The sequence below is a fragment of the Salmo salar genome, chromosome ssa14 (assembly GCF_905237065.1).
Source record: "Salmo salar chromosome ssa14, Ssal_v3.1, whole genome shotgun sequence".
Classification (NCBI taxonomy): Eukaryota; Metazoa; Chordata; class Actinopteri; order Salmoniformes; family Salmonidae; genus Salmo; species Salmo salar.
Window position 1 is genome coordinate 35,707,518 of NC_059455.1, and position 14,882 is coordinate 35,722,399.

Here is a 14,882-nt window from a genome sequence, read left to right on the forward strand (position 1 = left end):
TGCTTATTGACAACATTTGGCATGTCCATGATCAGCCATAATGCAATTTACAGTAGGCCTAGCCACTAACGTTATATCAGTGCGAACGCTATGTATATATTTTTTATTTTATTTAACCTTTATTTAACTAGGCAAGCCAGTTAACTTCAACATTTCCACATTGAAGCCATGCAATTACTTAGAACAATGTGGACTGCAAACAGGTTCAAGTTAACATATTTAACAAAGATGGGATAGGTCTACATTTTGTTATTTTGTTTCTGTAAACTATAACGGACTAATAGTTGATTCCAAGGCAATACATAAAATACCGTAAATACACAACTTGAAGCAACCACATATTTAGCAATGTAGCACGTTCGACACACCCACAACTTGTTTATTCATCAAAACCAGTATTGTGAAGTGATAAAAAAATACTTTAAAGTCCTATTTAAGTAGTTTTCTGGGGTATCTGTACTTAACTTTAATATTCATATGTTTTACAAATTTTACTCCACTACATTCCTAAAGAAAATAATGAACTTTTTACTCCATACATTTTCCCTGAAACCAAAAAGTACTATTAACATGTTGAATGCTTAACAGGACAGGAACATTTTCCAATTCACGCACTTGTCAAGAGAAAATCCCTGGTCATCCCTACGCAAGAACCACCACATATTATCTGCGCGTTTGCAAGATCTTTATGGTTCTTCGACTGTCAGGTGTTGTTGCCATGACAACCCATATTGTGAGGGTTTTTTATGCTCTTGAGACAGACAGACAGCTACAGCGAAAAAAAGATCGCTCTAACCTTCTGCCAGACTTCTAGCTAAATAAGGTAACAACATGCGAGCTCACTGAATGATTCTATCAACATTTTCTTTATAGAATGATTTGCAATCAAATGAACTTCAGCCAGCAAGCTCAGCATTAGTTTGCCAACTCTAGTCTGTGTTGTTGTTGTTGTTGTTGTTGGTTGATGTTGTAGTAAGCTGCTTTGGCAGAAGGTTCTGCCAAAGCCTGCCCATATTCCTTTTTTAGTGTATCTGAAGCTCCAAACTGAAAGTCTGATATGGAGGAGACTGCTACAACGGAGAAAGCCGAGGAGTTAAAAGCCTCTAGCGAGGCCATCGCCTTTCTGTCCAGCATAGGTGAGTTAAGTAGAGCTAGCTGAGTGTTGGCACCTGCACTCTCATGTTCCTCTTTCATCGTAGCCCTGCTATAGCTGTAGCTAGTTTTCATTGTGTGTGTGTGTGTGTGTGTGTGTAGGGGCTGCGGAGATGCAGCGGTGTCTGTTTGAAGACTCTCTGGTGACAGTGTCCGAGGGGGGCAGAGAGCTGGGAGAGTTTAAGGTGACTGTGGAGAGGACCAGTTGCAGGGAGCAGCCTTGCCTACTGCTGCACGCACACAGCCATGGAGCTATTGACAACACTCCCTGTGGTACAGCCATCACTGGTAAGACGGGGGGAGAAAGAGAGGAAGGAGGAGATAGGGAAAGGGAGGCAGGACACAGAGGGGGAGGAGAAAGCGTGAGGTGGGGGAGAATGTGAGTGTTGGTCTTTCTCAGTCTGCGATTACTATCTCTGTATCTCTTTTCAATCAGCCTACCTTTCTTTGAACCTGGAGACCCTGGAGCAAAACCACCACGAGTACGTCAAGGTAAAACTCCCTGAAACCGGTCTACACAGGCTAGACCCATCTAGACCATTTTACAAAACCTTATAAGACTAAAACATAAAACTCTGCAATATAACATTCCCACCAATTCTCTGCTAACCTAACGTGGCAGGCGTAGGAATACGCCTGAGCAGAGTTCACACTTCAGTTTTTCATGGAAAACAGAAGTCAGGTTGAAAATACAGTATCCCTGAAAACCAGACGTTAGCGTTTTCTGGCGACTCCACATAGGCTAATTCTCTGCTCTCAGCTTCAGGACCACCGATTGGACAGGAGGTGTCACATGGTCCAGCATGATGGACAGCTGGTGGTGAACAAAATCACCACTGTGGGAGAGGTGAGAGAGAAAAGGGGGAGGAGGTGTATGTATGTGTGAGGTAGGAGGGCAGAGTGTGTGTTTTCCATTGTGCTCTTTGAGAAGGATTTGTATCTGAGATTTCTAACCTGTGTGTGTGTGTGTGTGTGTGTGTGTGTAGGAGATAAGGAGGCAGACCTTGTCGTACCCTCTGTCCTCTGTGAAGGGGTTAGTGTCCGAGGGCTCTAACCTGCTGCTGCAGAGGATATTCGCTCTGAGGAAGAACGTCCCGGAAAACATGACCTTCCTCTCCTTCGACCAGGACACACACATATCCACCTCCACATACGTGAGTGTGTCAGTGTGTGTGTGTGAGCCTACTTATACAGTAGAAATGAGTGTCTTCTTTGTGAAAAGTGTGCATGAGTTTGTTTACAGTACTATAACTTTTTATTTGTGTTCTCATATTTGTTTGATTTGACCTTGTATTGACCACAGTGTTTGGTTAATGAGTGGACTATTTGTGGTCAGAGGGAGCTGGGGTGCAGGCAGCAGACGGTGGGAGAGGAGGTGGTGGAGGTGTTTGGGGTGGAGAGGACGGTCGTCTCGGTGGAGGACATCCCAGCCATGTGGCACTGCTACTTCCTGCCTGAAGGGTAAGATGACATCACTTCCACCAGACAAAAGAGACACAGGACATACAGGGCACCACCCCAAAGATGGTGGATAAATTAAAATAGTTCACTCAGGCCATTTACTATTGAAAGAAATTGTCAGTTCCTGTCTACTTAGGGGAGTGGCTCTCCCATAGACTCCAATGTGATAGCAGCTGGGTCTGGTCTACTTAGTTCATTGACTTCCATTGAAACACAAAAAAAGAGGGAGTGGGTTGTGTCGCTTCCTCTTCCGTCTCTGACCGCCACTCTCATCACTTTCTATCTGTGTGATGTCATATCCTGCACCTGTTTAGGCATCTGGCTAGCCGAGTGCAGGTGGGCTCTCCTGTGACCATGAGGCTCTTGCTACTCCCGCTCCAAACACACACAGGTACATAAACACCAAAACACACATATGCACACATACAAACACAGTATTAGGAGTGTTCCCCTATTTAAATATAATTATTTTTATATTTAAATTGCAACATTTCATTATTTTTATTGCAACAATAATAACAACAGTACACATCAATACAGGGACATTCCTGTGAATACAATGAAAAAATTAAATAATAGAACACCAGTCAAAAAAAAAAAAAAAGAATAATTCAGGACATCATTTATATGTGACAAGGCAATGAGACATTAACAGACATTCAGAGACATGACTTCTAATAATTGCATTTTGTCAAAATGAAATCTTTTGTGCAAGAAATCATTGTTCCCCTATTTACATGTGTTTGTGTATCTGTGTTGTGTCTCAGAGGTGAGGGATGATAAGCCTGTGTTTGAGAAGAGGCCTCTGGTCTGGGAGGAGGACATGCAGATGTACTCCATGTTCCTGGACAGAAAGGTGACATATTAGTATTTTCCTACCCCTTATCCCTCACCCCTACTCTCACCCTAACCCAGCGTTTCCCAAACTCGGTCCTGGGGACCCCAAGGGGTGCACATTTAGTTTTTTTCCCATAACACTACACAGCTGATTCAAATAATGAACTCAGCATCAGGCTTTGATTATTTGAATCAGCTGTGTAGTGCTAGGGCAAAAACCAAAATATGCACCACTTGGGGTCCCCAGGACGGAGCTAGGGAAACACTGCGCAAGCCCCTTACTCTTAAACCACTGACCCCTACGTTTCCAACATTACCTGACGTGTGTGTTACAGGAGGAGTTGAAGGCGGAGCATGCCTCGTACCTGCGGCAGCACCCGGAGCTCCGCACTATGATGGCCGACTTCCTGCAGTTTTTGTTACTACGGAAACCAAGTGACGTATTTGTGTTTGCCCGCGAGTTCTTCTCCCCATTCGCCTCCCTCCAACCCCCAGGGAGCACCTTCAACACCTCCTCACCCTGAGGATGCACACTTGGGCTGCGTCTCAATAGTATAAAATAGCTTCCTCTCCACTGATCTGAGACACGTATGGGATAGTTGAAAGCACTGTGACGTAGGCTTGCAGTGCCTACTAGAGATTTGAATTCAGTTGTCCAATTATTTATGTCAGTTCAGATGGAGGAAAGGGAATGAAGAGAAGAAGCCTCTTTTGAGATTCAGCCCAGTTCTCTTTAATAGGTTCTGTCTTTCATATTTTTTACTTTTTTTTACCCCTTTTTCTCCCCAATTGGTAGTTACAGTCTTGTCCCATCACTGCACCTCCTGTACAGACGAAGGTCGAGAGCCATGTGTCCTCCGAAACACAACCCCGCAAAGCTGTACTGCTTCTTGACACAATGCCCGCTTAACCTGGAAGCCAGCTGCACTAATGTGTTGGAGGAAACCACGTACACCTGGCGACCGTGTCAACGTACATGTGCCCGACCCGCCATAGGAGTAACTAAAGCGTGATGGGCAGCCAGCCAAACCCTCCACTAACCCAGACAACGCTGGGCCAATTGTGCACAGCTTCACGGGTCTCTCGGTCGCAGCCAGGAATCGAACCAGGATCTGTAATGACACAGCTAGCACTGCAATGCAAAGCCTTAGACCGCTGGGAGGCCCTCCGTCTTTCATCTCTTGAGGAACAACTGAACTATTTATTTGTGTTTTTTTCATTAAGGCAGAGCAGTGGTTATGAAGGAAATAAGATAAGGAAAGGGAGCCCTTGTAGATTATTGGGACATAGATAAGGAATTCTAGGAGCTCATTTTCAGCTGTGTGTGTGTGTGTTGTCATTTTAAATTTCAATAAAGCGTAATGTTTTATTTAAGCAAAATGTGCGTTGCGTTAATTAAACTTAATATAAAAAAGGACATATATTCTCTGTACCCGGAAGAGAGATGACTTGACAATTTGAGAATACATTTTTTTTTCAATGCGTCATGTTACTGTAGAACTAATGAGCGCGCATTATAACGCCATACTGATACTCCAATCTTCAAACCGAAAGAAAACAGAACAGCCCGTCCAAGGAGTGCGGTGGCAGCGATATTTCGCAAATTAAAAAAATAAATAAATTGCCTACATACAGTATATTGCGACAGTTCTTTTGACAGTTGTGTGAATTGACGCAGCGGTTCTCTTATTAAGTATGTTCTGTCAGTGTCTCATCTACTGACTACGTGGTGGTTTGTACATTAGTAGAAATCGACCCAAGGGGAGTTTTGTGCGCTCTTTTAAAATGTTATTTTATGTCACTTCTCATGACAACAGTCAACGGCTGTATTACTGTTGAATGACACGTATATTTGATTAAACATGCTGTAAACATTCTTTGCGATGTTGTCACTAAAAGTACAGACAAAGGAAGAGGCGAAGCGAGAGGTTTCACTCGACAAGATATGTCCAAAATAATACCAATGCGTTTTAGAGGTTTATTTTGGACCTACATTTGCCGCCTGCCATACCGCCTTTGGACAACGACTCACATTTTTAGTGCGGAGACGAGCATATCGTCATTATATACTTATCTCACAGACAGTACTTTCCAAGTCTGTGCTTTCCCGGTGCGGTGTTTGTTGCTTATGTCATCATGAAATGTTGCTGCTTTGTTTCTCTGACAAAGTGGCGGTTGGTGCGGTTTAAGATGAGGGAGGACGATAATTTTTTTAACGAGCATGGCCTTATTTATATTACAGCATATTGGATGACAGTCATTCATATTCCATTCACCCAACTCAATGTAACATGGATAGGTTTGGGCTACTACATGATACTATAATTGTTCCCTATACCCATCATGAAGTTGCTATAACCTAGACCATGAATGAAAGTTTACAACCTAGGTGCACAGGTCGAGGTAATCAAGGTGACAGACTCAATACCGCCTTGCACAATCTTGCCTGCATCTAGCTGATCTAGGGTGTAATCATTAGTCCAACAGTTGCAAACAAGTTTCTGTTGGACAAATTCAGGTATGTTTATCCCCATTTTGTTCTGTTTGCTTCCGTTTAAGAAAGGTTTTTCAACAGAATCGGTGGACTGAATACACCCCTGATCACACACAAACACAGTTCACTTTCATAGCAGCCACATATAAACAGCATGATCCCTTTGATTGTTGAATAATTCCTTCTTGCATTTACGTGCTTTCCTCCTCTACCCTTTTCCCTTCGATTGTGGACTTTAGTGCAGAACACATCAGCTGTCTGACCAGACGAAAAAACCTTTCCAACCCAAACCTTCGTATCATAACCGCTAACCGCTACATACAGCCTACATTGTTGTCACCATATTAGCTAACTTCAAGTCAACATAGCTACTACAACTAACGCATTAGTAAATCCGCTACAATCATGCAGTACAGTGTACAGTTAGTAAGAAGTTTAGCAGTCACACCGGCGGGCCCAGGTGGCAATAAATTAATACAACCAAAAGCTTACCTTGACTTGGAAGAGTTCTGGTGTTGGATAGCCATAGCTAGCAAGGTAACATAGCATCCCACTCTGTTTGAGTAGGCTAAACTATATATCTGCCTTTACTATCTAAAAGAAAGTAAAATGTAAAAAAATATAAAATCTGTGGACTGTGCAGGTTTATCATCCTGTCATGCAGCAGAGGGTACCTACTTGTCATAATCCTATAGCCAGTGCTTAATTTGACACGGACCCTGCTGGAACAGGATTTGGCACCTATCAGTTTTGGACTGTTTCATTCCGGAACCCATTTGCCAGGATCTGGTACCTTTCTTGGCATAACCTTTTTTCTCTCACAGTTTGCAATGTAAAGAATTCTAATAAACGCAATCAGAGTTAATTCAAGTTGCCTCCTCTGTAATTCTCCAGCCCCCTAAAAAGTTAATGGGAAAACGTGCCTGATATTCTACATTAAGAATTGATTAGAGTTGGGCCGGCCTGGGTTTATGGTTTGCGCAACATTGTAGCGCCTATAGACCAATGCATGGCCATTGCTGTGGTGAGAGAGAGAATCGTGCCTGTATCTCTCACAGAACTAGAATGACATTCACTTTCTATGATCTCGCTCCCTCTCTCTGCTCCGATAGACATGAGCCTGCAGCTGTCATCTATCCAGCGTTGCACTTCATCATTTGTTTCCTTATAGAATCATAGTCGCAGGAAGGGTGCTGGAGGTGCCGCAGCACCCCTGATAAATGTACAGTTGATGTCGGAAGTTTATATGCACTTAGGTTGGAGTCATTAAAACTCATTTTTCAACCACTCCACAAATTTCTTGTTAACAAACTATAGTTTTGGCAAGTCGGTTAGGACATCTACTTTACGCATGACACAAGTAATTTTTCCAACAATTGATTACAGACAGATTATTTCACTTATAATTCACAGTATCACAAGTCCAGTGGGTCAGAAGTTTACATACACTAAGTTGACTGTGCCTTTAAACAGTTTGGAAATTTCCAGAAAATTATGTCATGGCTTTAGAAGCTTCTGAAAGGCTAATTAACATCATTTGAGTCAATTGGAGGTGTCCCTGTGGATGTATTTCAAGGCCAACCTTCAAACTCAGTGCCTCTTTGCTTGACATCATGGGAAAATCAAAAGAAATCAGCCAAGACCTCAGAAAGAAAATTGTAGATCTCCATAAGTCTGGTTCATCCTTGGGAGCAATTTCCAAATGCCTGAAGGTACCACGTTCATCTGTACAAACAATAGTACGCAAGTGTAAACATCATGGGACCACACAGCTGTCATACCGCTCAGGAAGGAGACCCGTTCTGTCTCCTAGAGATGAATGTACTTTGGTACGAAAAGTGCAAATCAATCCCAGAACAACAGCAAAGGACCTTGTGAGGATACTGGAGGAAACAGGTACAAAAGTATCTCTATCCACAGTAAAACGAGTCCTATATCGACATAACCTGAAAGGCCGCTCAGCAAGGAAAAAGCCACTGCTCCAAAACTGCCATAAAATAGCCAGTCTATGGTTTGCAACTGCACATGGGGTCAAAGATCATACTTTTTGGAGAAATGTCCTCTGGTCTGATGAAACAAAAATGTAACTGTTTGGCCATAATGACCATCGTTATGGTTGGAGGAAAAAGGGGGATGCTTGCAAGCTGAAGAACACCATCCCAACCGTGAAGCACGGGGATGGCAGCATCATGTTGTGGGGGTGCTTTGCTGCAGGAGGGATTGGTGCACTTCACAAAATAGATGGCATCATAAGGAACAAAAATTATGTGGATATATTGAAGCAACATCTCAAGACATCAGTCAGGAAGTTAAAGCTTGGTCGCAAATGGGTCTTCCAAATGGACATTGACCCCAAGCATAGTTCTAAAGTTGTGGCAAAATGGCTTAAGGACAAGAAAGTCAAGCTATTGGAGTGGCCATCACAAAGCCCTGACCTCAATCCTATAGAAAATTTGTGGGCAGAACTGAAAAAGCGTGTGCGAGCAAGGAGGCCTACAAACCTGACTCAGTATACACAGTTGTTATTGGCAGAGAGGTTTGGAACTCCTGTTGTTATTGACCTATGAACCAATTTACTGCATTGTGAAAAGCCGAAAAACCATGGAAAGCCGAAACTCCCACCCATGCAAACCTGCTGATTAGAAGGTCCTGTGTAGATTGTATTTGGCGGTATACCATATACCGGGGTATTTGGAAAAAGCTACAGTATGGTTTTTCAATACCGTCAAAATCATTTTTTTGAAGTTTTTCAATAAATTTGAATATTTGTAGCTATTTAAGATAATACCTACAGTCAACTTGTGCATTACGTTAGGAGATAAAGCAGATTGCGTTCTTCATTTCACCATTATTTTACATGATCAAGCTTACCGTATTTCCCCAGAACAGAACAGTCACGTGTTTGTTTGTAAATAGCACAATGGGAGACGGCGGGAGCTGGTGAGTCCATAGCGTTCTATATCTATCGTGGCTGTCTCTGTTGTGTAGCGCACATGAGGTGATGAAGTTACACTTGTATGCAATTCACTACTAAATGTTTGCCATCAGATATCTTATAATGGCTTTCTGACAGAAATTAAAAGTGCTTTGGATGACTTGTCTGTACAGCTGCCATTCTTTCCCTGTGTTTCCTACTTGAATTTTTTCCCGGCTCCGTTCTTCTCCACTCTGCTTCATGTACACATGCGGCTTTTCCTTCAGAAAACCATGCATTACAACTTTGTTCATTTGCACAATTTCTCTTGTTCACTTTCTCTTGTAAATGTCCACACTCACCGGAAATGACATTCGGTAGCTACTAGCTATCCTTCTATGACTTTATGAGATGGATTTGTCTGTCTTTGCAATTCGTTTATGTTCATTTTTGCTCGTTAGCGTTTAGCTAACAGTCTATGTGACATTGCTATTAATTTGTGCTCAGCATTCTGGTAATAGAGGCCCAATGGGATTTATTTTCTTGTGTTTTTTTGATGCCCCCTTGTGTGGTATGCCGGTAATACCGTAAATCCTGGGATGAGAGAAGGATGGTATAACAATATGAAGATCTGGATACCTCAAATCTGGAAAGTCTATTGTATTTTCAACCAGTAACTATCAGGAAATAACACTGATCAAATGTTTTTACAGTGTTAGATTCATCAGCTGTTGTACAATATGATATAAAAAAATCAAATTCTTGACTGCACTGGGCCTTTAAGTAAGCTGTCAGTCTCAGGGACCCTACCACAGCTTCCTGTACCTTTGCCCATCTCCCATCAGAGTGTGACATAGAGATAGAAAGAAGACTCATCTTTATATCTGTGCCATCATAGTGTCTATGACAGCATGGGCAGCGCCATTGAGGCTACAACCCATATGAATCCCCACCTAGTTGACTACTTTAAAATGCCGGAAGCATGGTGGAAGCCCTCAATGGCATTGACCATGCTAAAATTGTCTTTTGGCCACTAGCAGTCTCTATAATTCTCTATGGAGTGTGATGAACATGGGTTGGCATGTCTGTTTTCCTGAAAGATGTTTCAAGCTCGTGATTAATACGTTTTTCTATTAAATGTTTACTGTACCACCGCTGATTCTGGAGATGAGTGTCTATGTTTCAACAGAATGTCACTAATTCTGAGGAGCATGAGATAAAAACACTTTGTTAATGACTTTGTTCTTGCTACTAAACTCCACTTGATTACATAAAATGTAAAATCAAATACATTCTTAGTTTGGTGACGAAATCAATATAGCTTAGTTACTTGATACAAATTACTTTTGGTATATCTGGGCTCGGTTTTTAGAAAGTTATCTGTCTGGATTTTGCCTATAGGATTGGATTAAATGCTTAGGAATAGAATTGAGTCCCCATTCAATACTGATTCGTCCATTCTATTCATTCTATGCATTTAATCGTATCCGATAGGCGAAATACAGATAACTTTTGAAAAACTTGGCCCTGCTGGTTCATGTTTTCAGATTAAAAAAAATCTATAACATGATGCAGCCAGAACAATATAAATACAAAAAAAAAATGGTACCTCTGTTCCGTCATGTAAAACTGATAAAATGACAATGCCGCTACAGGAATGCAGTGAATATGATTAAGGCCTATTCACAGCCTGCATGGAGCTGTTTTTTAAATCAAAACTTTCATTTCAAATTAAATTAGCATAATAACAGTTGACAGATGGTTTTCATGGTAACATCAAGAGGTCATCAGGGTGCAGGAAAGATGAGTGTCTTCGTCAGGGTGTTTCTGGAATCTGGTGATTGCTTAACCTTCTCATAGCAAATTACATTACCATGTTTATCCTTAACAGGAAGTTCACCGTCCATCTTGCTCACTTCAGCATTGCCAGGGTGATGATCGCATGGATGTCTTTCCCTCTGCAGAGAACAGGAGACACACCATAAAATAAGATGTCAACACAACAAATCAACTGAGGACATAAACATGATCTACTGTGAATTTCAAGCTGATTTGAACAGAGGTTGGTTAGCATTTATATTCTCCAGCCATTCTTTAATCTTTAATTATCGCAAACTAGGCAGAGCGGACTATTATGCCCTGATTAAAAGGGTTTGGGTCCCAATAAATATACAAACAGTCTGAAATGGAGTGTGTTGAATCTTGACTATAGTCAAAGAATTCCTTCTAAAGTCGTCAATGGTTTCTGAAGGTTCACAGCCACCTTGTCTAACACTTACAAAAACTAGCTTTAGAATCCTTGAGTCCAAAATGTCAGTTTTGTAAATCCAATAAAATGTTGTTGGTAGCGTACACATATTTAGCAGATGTTATTGTGGGTGTAGCGAAATGCTTATGTTCCTAGCTCCAACGGTGCAGTAATACCAATACACGCAAATCCTAAAAAGAAAGGAATTAAGAAATATAGAAATATTAGAACGAACAATGTCAGAGTCTAGAATATAAATATACAGTGCATTCAAGAAGAAATAAAATACCCTATAATGACAAAAGTATGTTTTTTTATATATATATTTTTGCAAAAATGTTTAAAAACCTTTATGGGATATTGTGTGTAGATTGATGAGGAAAAAATTATTTCATCCATTTTAGAATATGGCTGTAACGTAACAACAGTTGGAAAAAGTCAAGGGGTCTAAATACTTTCCGAATGCACTGTATACTGTAGGTACAGTATTTGATGGGATGTATAGACATTCTGGACAGGATATGGATAGAAAAGGTGTGTACAGCATAAGTTAAATAGGATAGGCATTGACTAGATGTTAGACATGGCAGGTGTCTACCAAGATTTTACACACTGGTTTCGAGTTGTGATATCAATTTGAACCCTAAACCCTTCAGAAACTGGAAATCAACAAATATTTCCAAATAGCAGTGATTACACTCCTGATTAAATCTGAAAATTGTTGTACATTTGTGAGTTTCCCAGTTGGACATTTAATCAGGCATCACCTGAGGCAGCCATCTTTCAGTTGGCCACATAGAGACTGGATGAACCAGGACCCCTTGGTTTTGTTCCTGATGGAGACATACTGCTCTACGTTGGCCATGACAACCAGGAAATCAGACCATATTGGAAGGGTGTAGTTTTGGACTTGGTCATAGTCTGCCCGCAGTTCCTTGTCCTCTACAGGGTTCCTCTTCGGCACCGGCACTCCCTTCTGTCTGGAACCTGGACCCCCCCCCACCCCGACACGCCTGGATGAAGAATACTTTGGGCTTTCCAACGAGGATCGTGCATTTCTCGCCGTTGAAAGGTGAGAGGATATCAATGGTGGGGACGACTGTTCCATCTGTGGCACAGACGCCCTCCTTTTTTCCGTGACTCAGAATGCAGCAGACGAAGCCATCGCCATGCTTAGGAAGATCCTTTAGATCAGTAACTGATCGCTGACCCCCTCCTTCACATCGTACGGTTGCAGGTCAGATAACTGCTTCAGCTCAGAGAAGACCTTCAGCACAATGGGAATCTCCACTGCAGTCTTGTCCTTGCACATCACCACCCTGAACTTCATCTGGCTGAACACTTCTGCTAGCGCCTCTGTAGGAGAAGAAAATTCAGACACTTCAAATATCGTCCTTCTGCTGCTCCTCACTTCTCTTTTTCCTCATTCTATCTCATCAAACAGTACACTACTGAAACAGCAAAAGAGCAATACATGTTCAGTTGAATGAATGTTCAGATGCTGACAAATAGAATATCTACCAGTATCAATGTCCCTCTCTCTTTTCCTTTTCATTCCTAAAGTCCACATTGTTGATGATCACACAGACACCTCTGGACTCGCTGGCCATGCTATAACAACCCTCCTGCAAAAAGTATAGTAAGTTGTCAGTTACACACAAACTCATTTCACATTGACATCACACGTCTAACCCAAAAATGTCCAAGGTTTATTGTGTGCTCATTGTCCAATTACCTAATTCCATTCAAACCGTGTTCTGCATGATTAAATGGTAACCATTATGTCTTGGTCCCTACCACTTCAAGGCTGCTATTAGTCACACCACGTGTGTTTTTTTTAACAAAGCCTATTTTATCTTATACCAACACATTTGATTTATACAGCAAATCTTCCAGTTGTTTTCCATCCCTTGGTTTGAATGGGGCTTCCTGTTATCGTAAACCCAGAAACTGCCATAGCCTGGTTTAGTGCTAATATAGTCATCATTGTATTAAACTATCAAATGTCATTCTAATTCCAGAGCTACTATACTTTTACTACTGGGTTTGATGTCGGAAAAAATGTCACTGTCTTATACTAATATTTATTGTTCCAGAGGCCTGGTCCTCTGACTGAAAATACTGTCGGGACAAACTTTGTGGTACCTACCTTTTCCAACTCTGCAGGGGTCTTCTTCTTGGGAGGCAGCCTTGACATGGAGCCATGGTGATCCTGGACAGGAACAGCTTAAAAACACAGAGAAAACCAGTCTCACTTTAACAGACGTATGAGTTAGCAGGTGAGCTTTCCTACTGGAGGGACAGACGATATTGCGCCTCATATCTCATAACTACAAGGTCACTGGTTCAAGGCCCACGCTGTTCCCTCTTGATAGCTACACTGGTGGCAGCAGTGGGATAATCCCTGCAGTTTTAGGTTGTTTTTGGAAGTGTGTCACTGTACACCTTTGGATGTGTGTATGGGCTGCTTCTTGGGAAGGGGAATGAGTGTCCTCCCGGAGGCTAGTATTTTCAGTAGGAGATTGGGCCACATATAATCAGATGGCATGCCATCAATATGTCCGTCAGTCTGCATACAAATTTGAGAAGTACCCCAAGGTAGATCATTAAGCCTTTACACCAGTTGGTAAGATGTTTAATGCTGGTTTCATGACTAGACACATTAGCATTTACTTACAAGAGGGTTAATTGCTTATTTTGTGTGTGACTGTCCTCCCTCTCAACAACAACTGAATAATTATTTCCTGAACTTTCTATAATGCCAATTACTTCCATGGGACATTTTTATACATTTCCTAGAGTATAGGTTATGTAATGAGAGCATTTTATATTACCACCAGTGAACTGCGGTGCACTATCCTCCAACTTCTTGGCAAGATTGTTATTATTCATTTTGCGTAAAACGATCACTGCGACCTTCCGGGCTTCTTCAGGGCTTTCATATCTTGTGACCATCACATCCACAGTGTCCTGACTGTCAGCGGTCCCTGGCAACTTGTTGTTTGAGATATTAGGAAAGCCATCCACAGCCTCTGTCAGATTTTTTAGGTGCCACTTAAAATTCTTCAGATCTTTAATGTCCAGATCGTCTAGAGTGCCTTCCAGCAGCTTTATCAAATCGATTGTGGGTGTAACGCCCTGGCCATAGAGAGGGTTTTTTCCTCTGTTTTTGGTTAGGCCAGGGTGTGACATGGGTGGGCGTTCTATGTTCATTTTCTATGTTGGTGGTTTAATTTGTTTCGGCCGTGTATGGCTCTCAATCAGGAACAGCTGTAGATCGTTGTTGCTGATTGAGAGTCATACATAGGCAGCCTGTTTTTCCTTTGGGGTTTGTGGGTGAATGTTTTCTGTTTAGTGTGTTCCTGACAGAACTGTTGCTAGTCGTTTTTTTGGTTTCTTTTGTATAGTGTTCATTCGATCATTAAATCCTTTCATGATGAACACACCCTCCGCTGCGCCTTGGTCTCATTTAGACGACAGTGGGTTACTGCAATCACAGAATTTGAGAGAGAATAGAATAAGAGAGTTATGGCATGCAGAGTCGGCGTGTGTTTAAATTGCCTCGAATGTGATGTCTTGAAAATGAAGTATATTGGTTTAGGCAAGTGTTCTTTCTTCAGATGTAAAAACTATAGGCCTACAAGGCATGTATTGCACAGCCATGGGTGGTTAATTTCTAGAATGTTCCCAGGGCTCTAAAGGTTGCATATGCAACAAAATATTTTGCTGTGTGACCAGGAGTTTTTTTTTGGAAACACTGTGCAATTAGGAAATAA

The 14,882-nt window shown here is 41.7% G+C and overlaps 2 protein-coding genes across 3 annotated transcripts; one reads left to right on the top strand and one right to left on the bottom strand.

Moving 5' to 3' along the window:
* The first annotated feature begins 719 nt into the window (after positions 1-719).
* Positions 720-4,825, top strand: catip (ciliogenesis associated TTC17 interacting protein). 2 transcript variants are annotated; one of them, XM_045694292.1, is made up of 10 exons: positions 720-823; positions 1,005-1,136; positions 1,255-1,440; positions 1,589-1,644; positions 1,913-1,999; positions 2,139-2,306; positions 2,489-2,613; positions 2,928-3,004; positions 3,381-3,469; positions 3,786-4,825. In XM_045694292.1, the coding sequence occupies exons 2-10, from the start codon at positions 1,058-1,060 to the stop codon at positions 3,972-3,974; spliced, it is 1,056 nt and encodes a 351-aa protein (XP_045550248.1). In that variant the 5' UTR covers positions 720-823; positions 1,005-1,057; the 3' UTR covers positions 3,975-4,825. The 2 variants fall into 2 exon arrangements, with proteins under 2 accessions (XP_045550248.1, XP_013996322.1); XM_014140847.2 differs by having other exon boundaries at positions 736-823; positions 1,027-1,136.
* Positions 4,826-10,509: 5,684 nt separating this feature from the next.
* On the bottom strand, positions 10,510-13,998 carry LOC106569483 (caspase-8). The gene is given in 7 exon segments (XM_045693669.1): positions 10,510-10,788; positions 10,791-10,816; positions 11,874-12,094; positions 12,096-12,304; positions 12,307-12,462; positions 13,256-13,318; positions 13,941-13,998. Coding segments are annotated over 7 exon segments (876 nt in total). The 3' UTR covers positions 10,510-10,645.
* Positions 13,999-14,882: the final 884 nt, after the last annotated feature.

Bases quoted from the DNA above. Each gene is read 5' to 3' on its own strand.
- catip (XM_045694292.1), top strand. From the start codon at position 1,058: ATGGAGGAGACTGCTACAACGGAGAAAGCCGAGGAGTTAAAAGCCTCT. The intron at 1,137-1,254 runs GTGAGTTAAGTA...GTGTGTGTGTAG, and splicing joins CGCCTTTCTGTCCAGCATAG to GGGCTGCGGAGATGCAGCGG. The intron at 2,000-2,138 runs GTGAGAGAGAAA...GTGTGTGTGTAG, and splicing joins AAATCACCACTGTGGGAGAG to GAGATAAGGAGGCAGACCTT.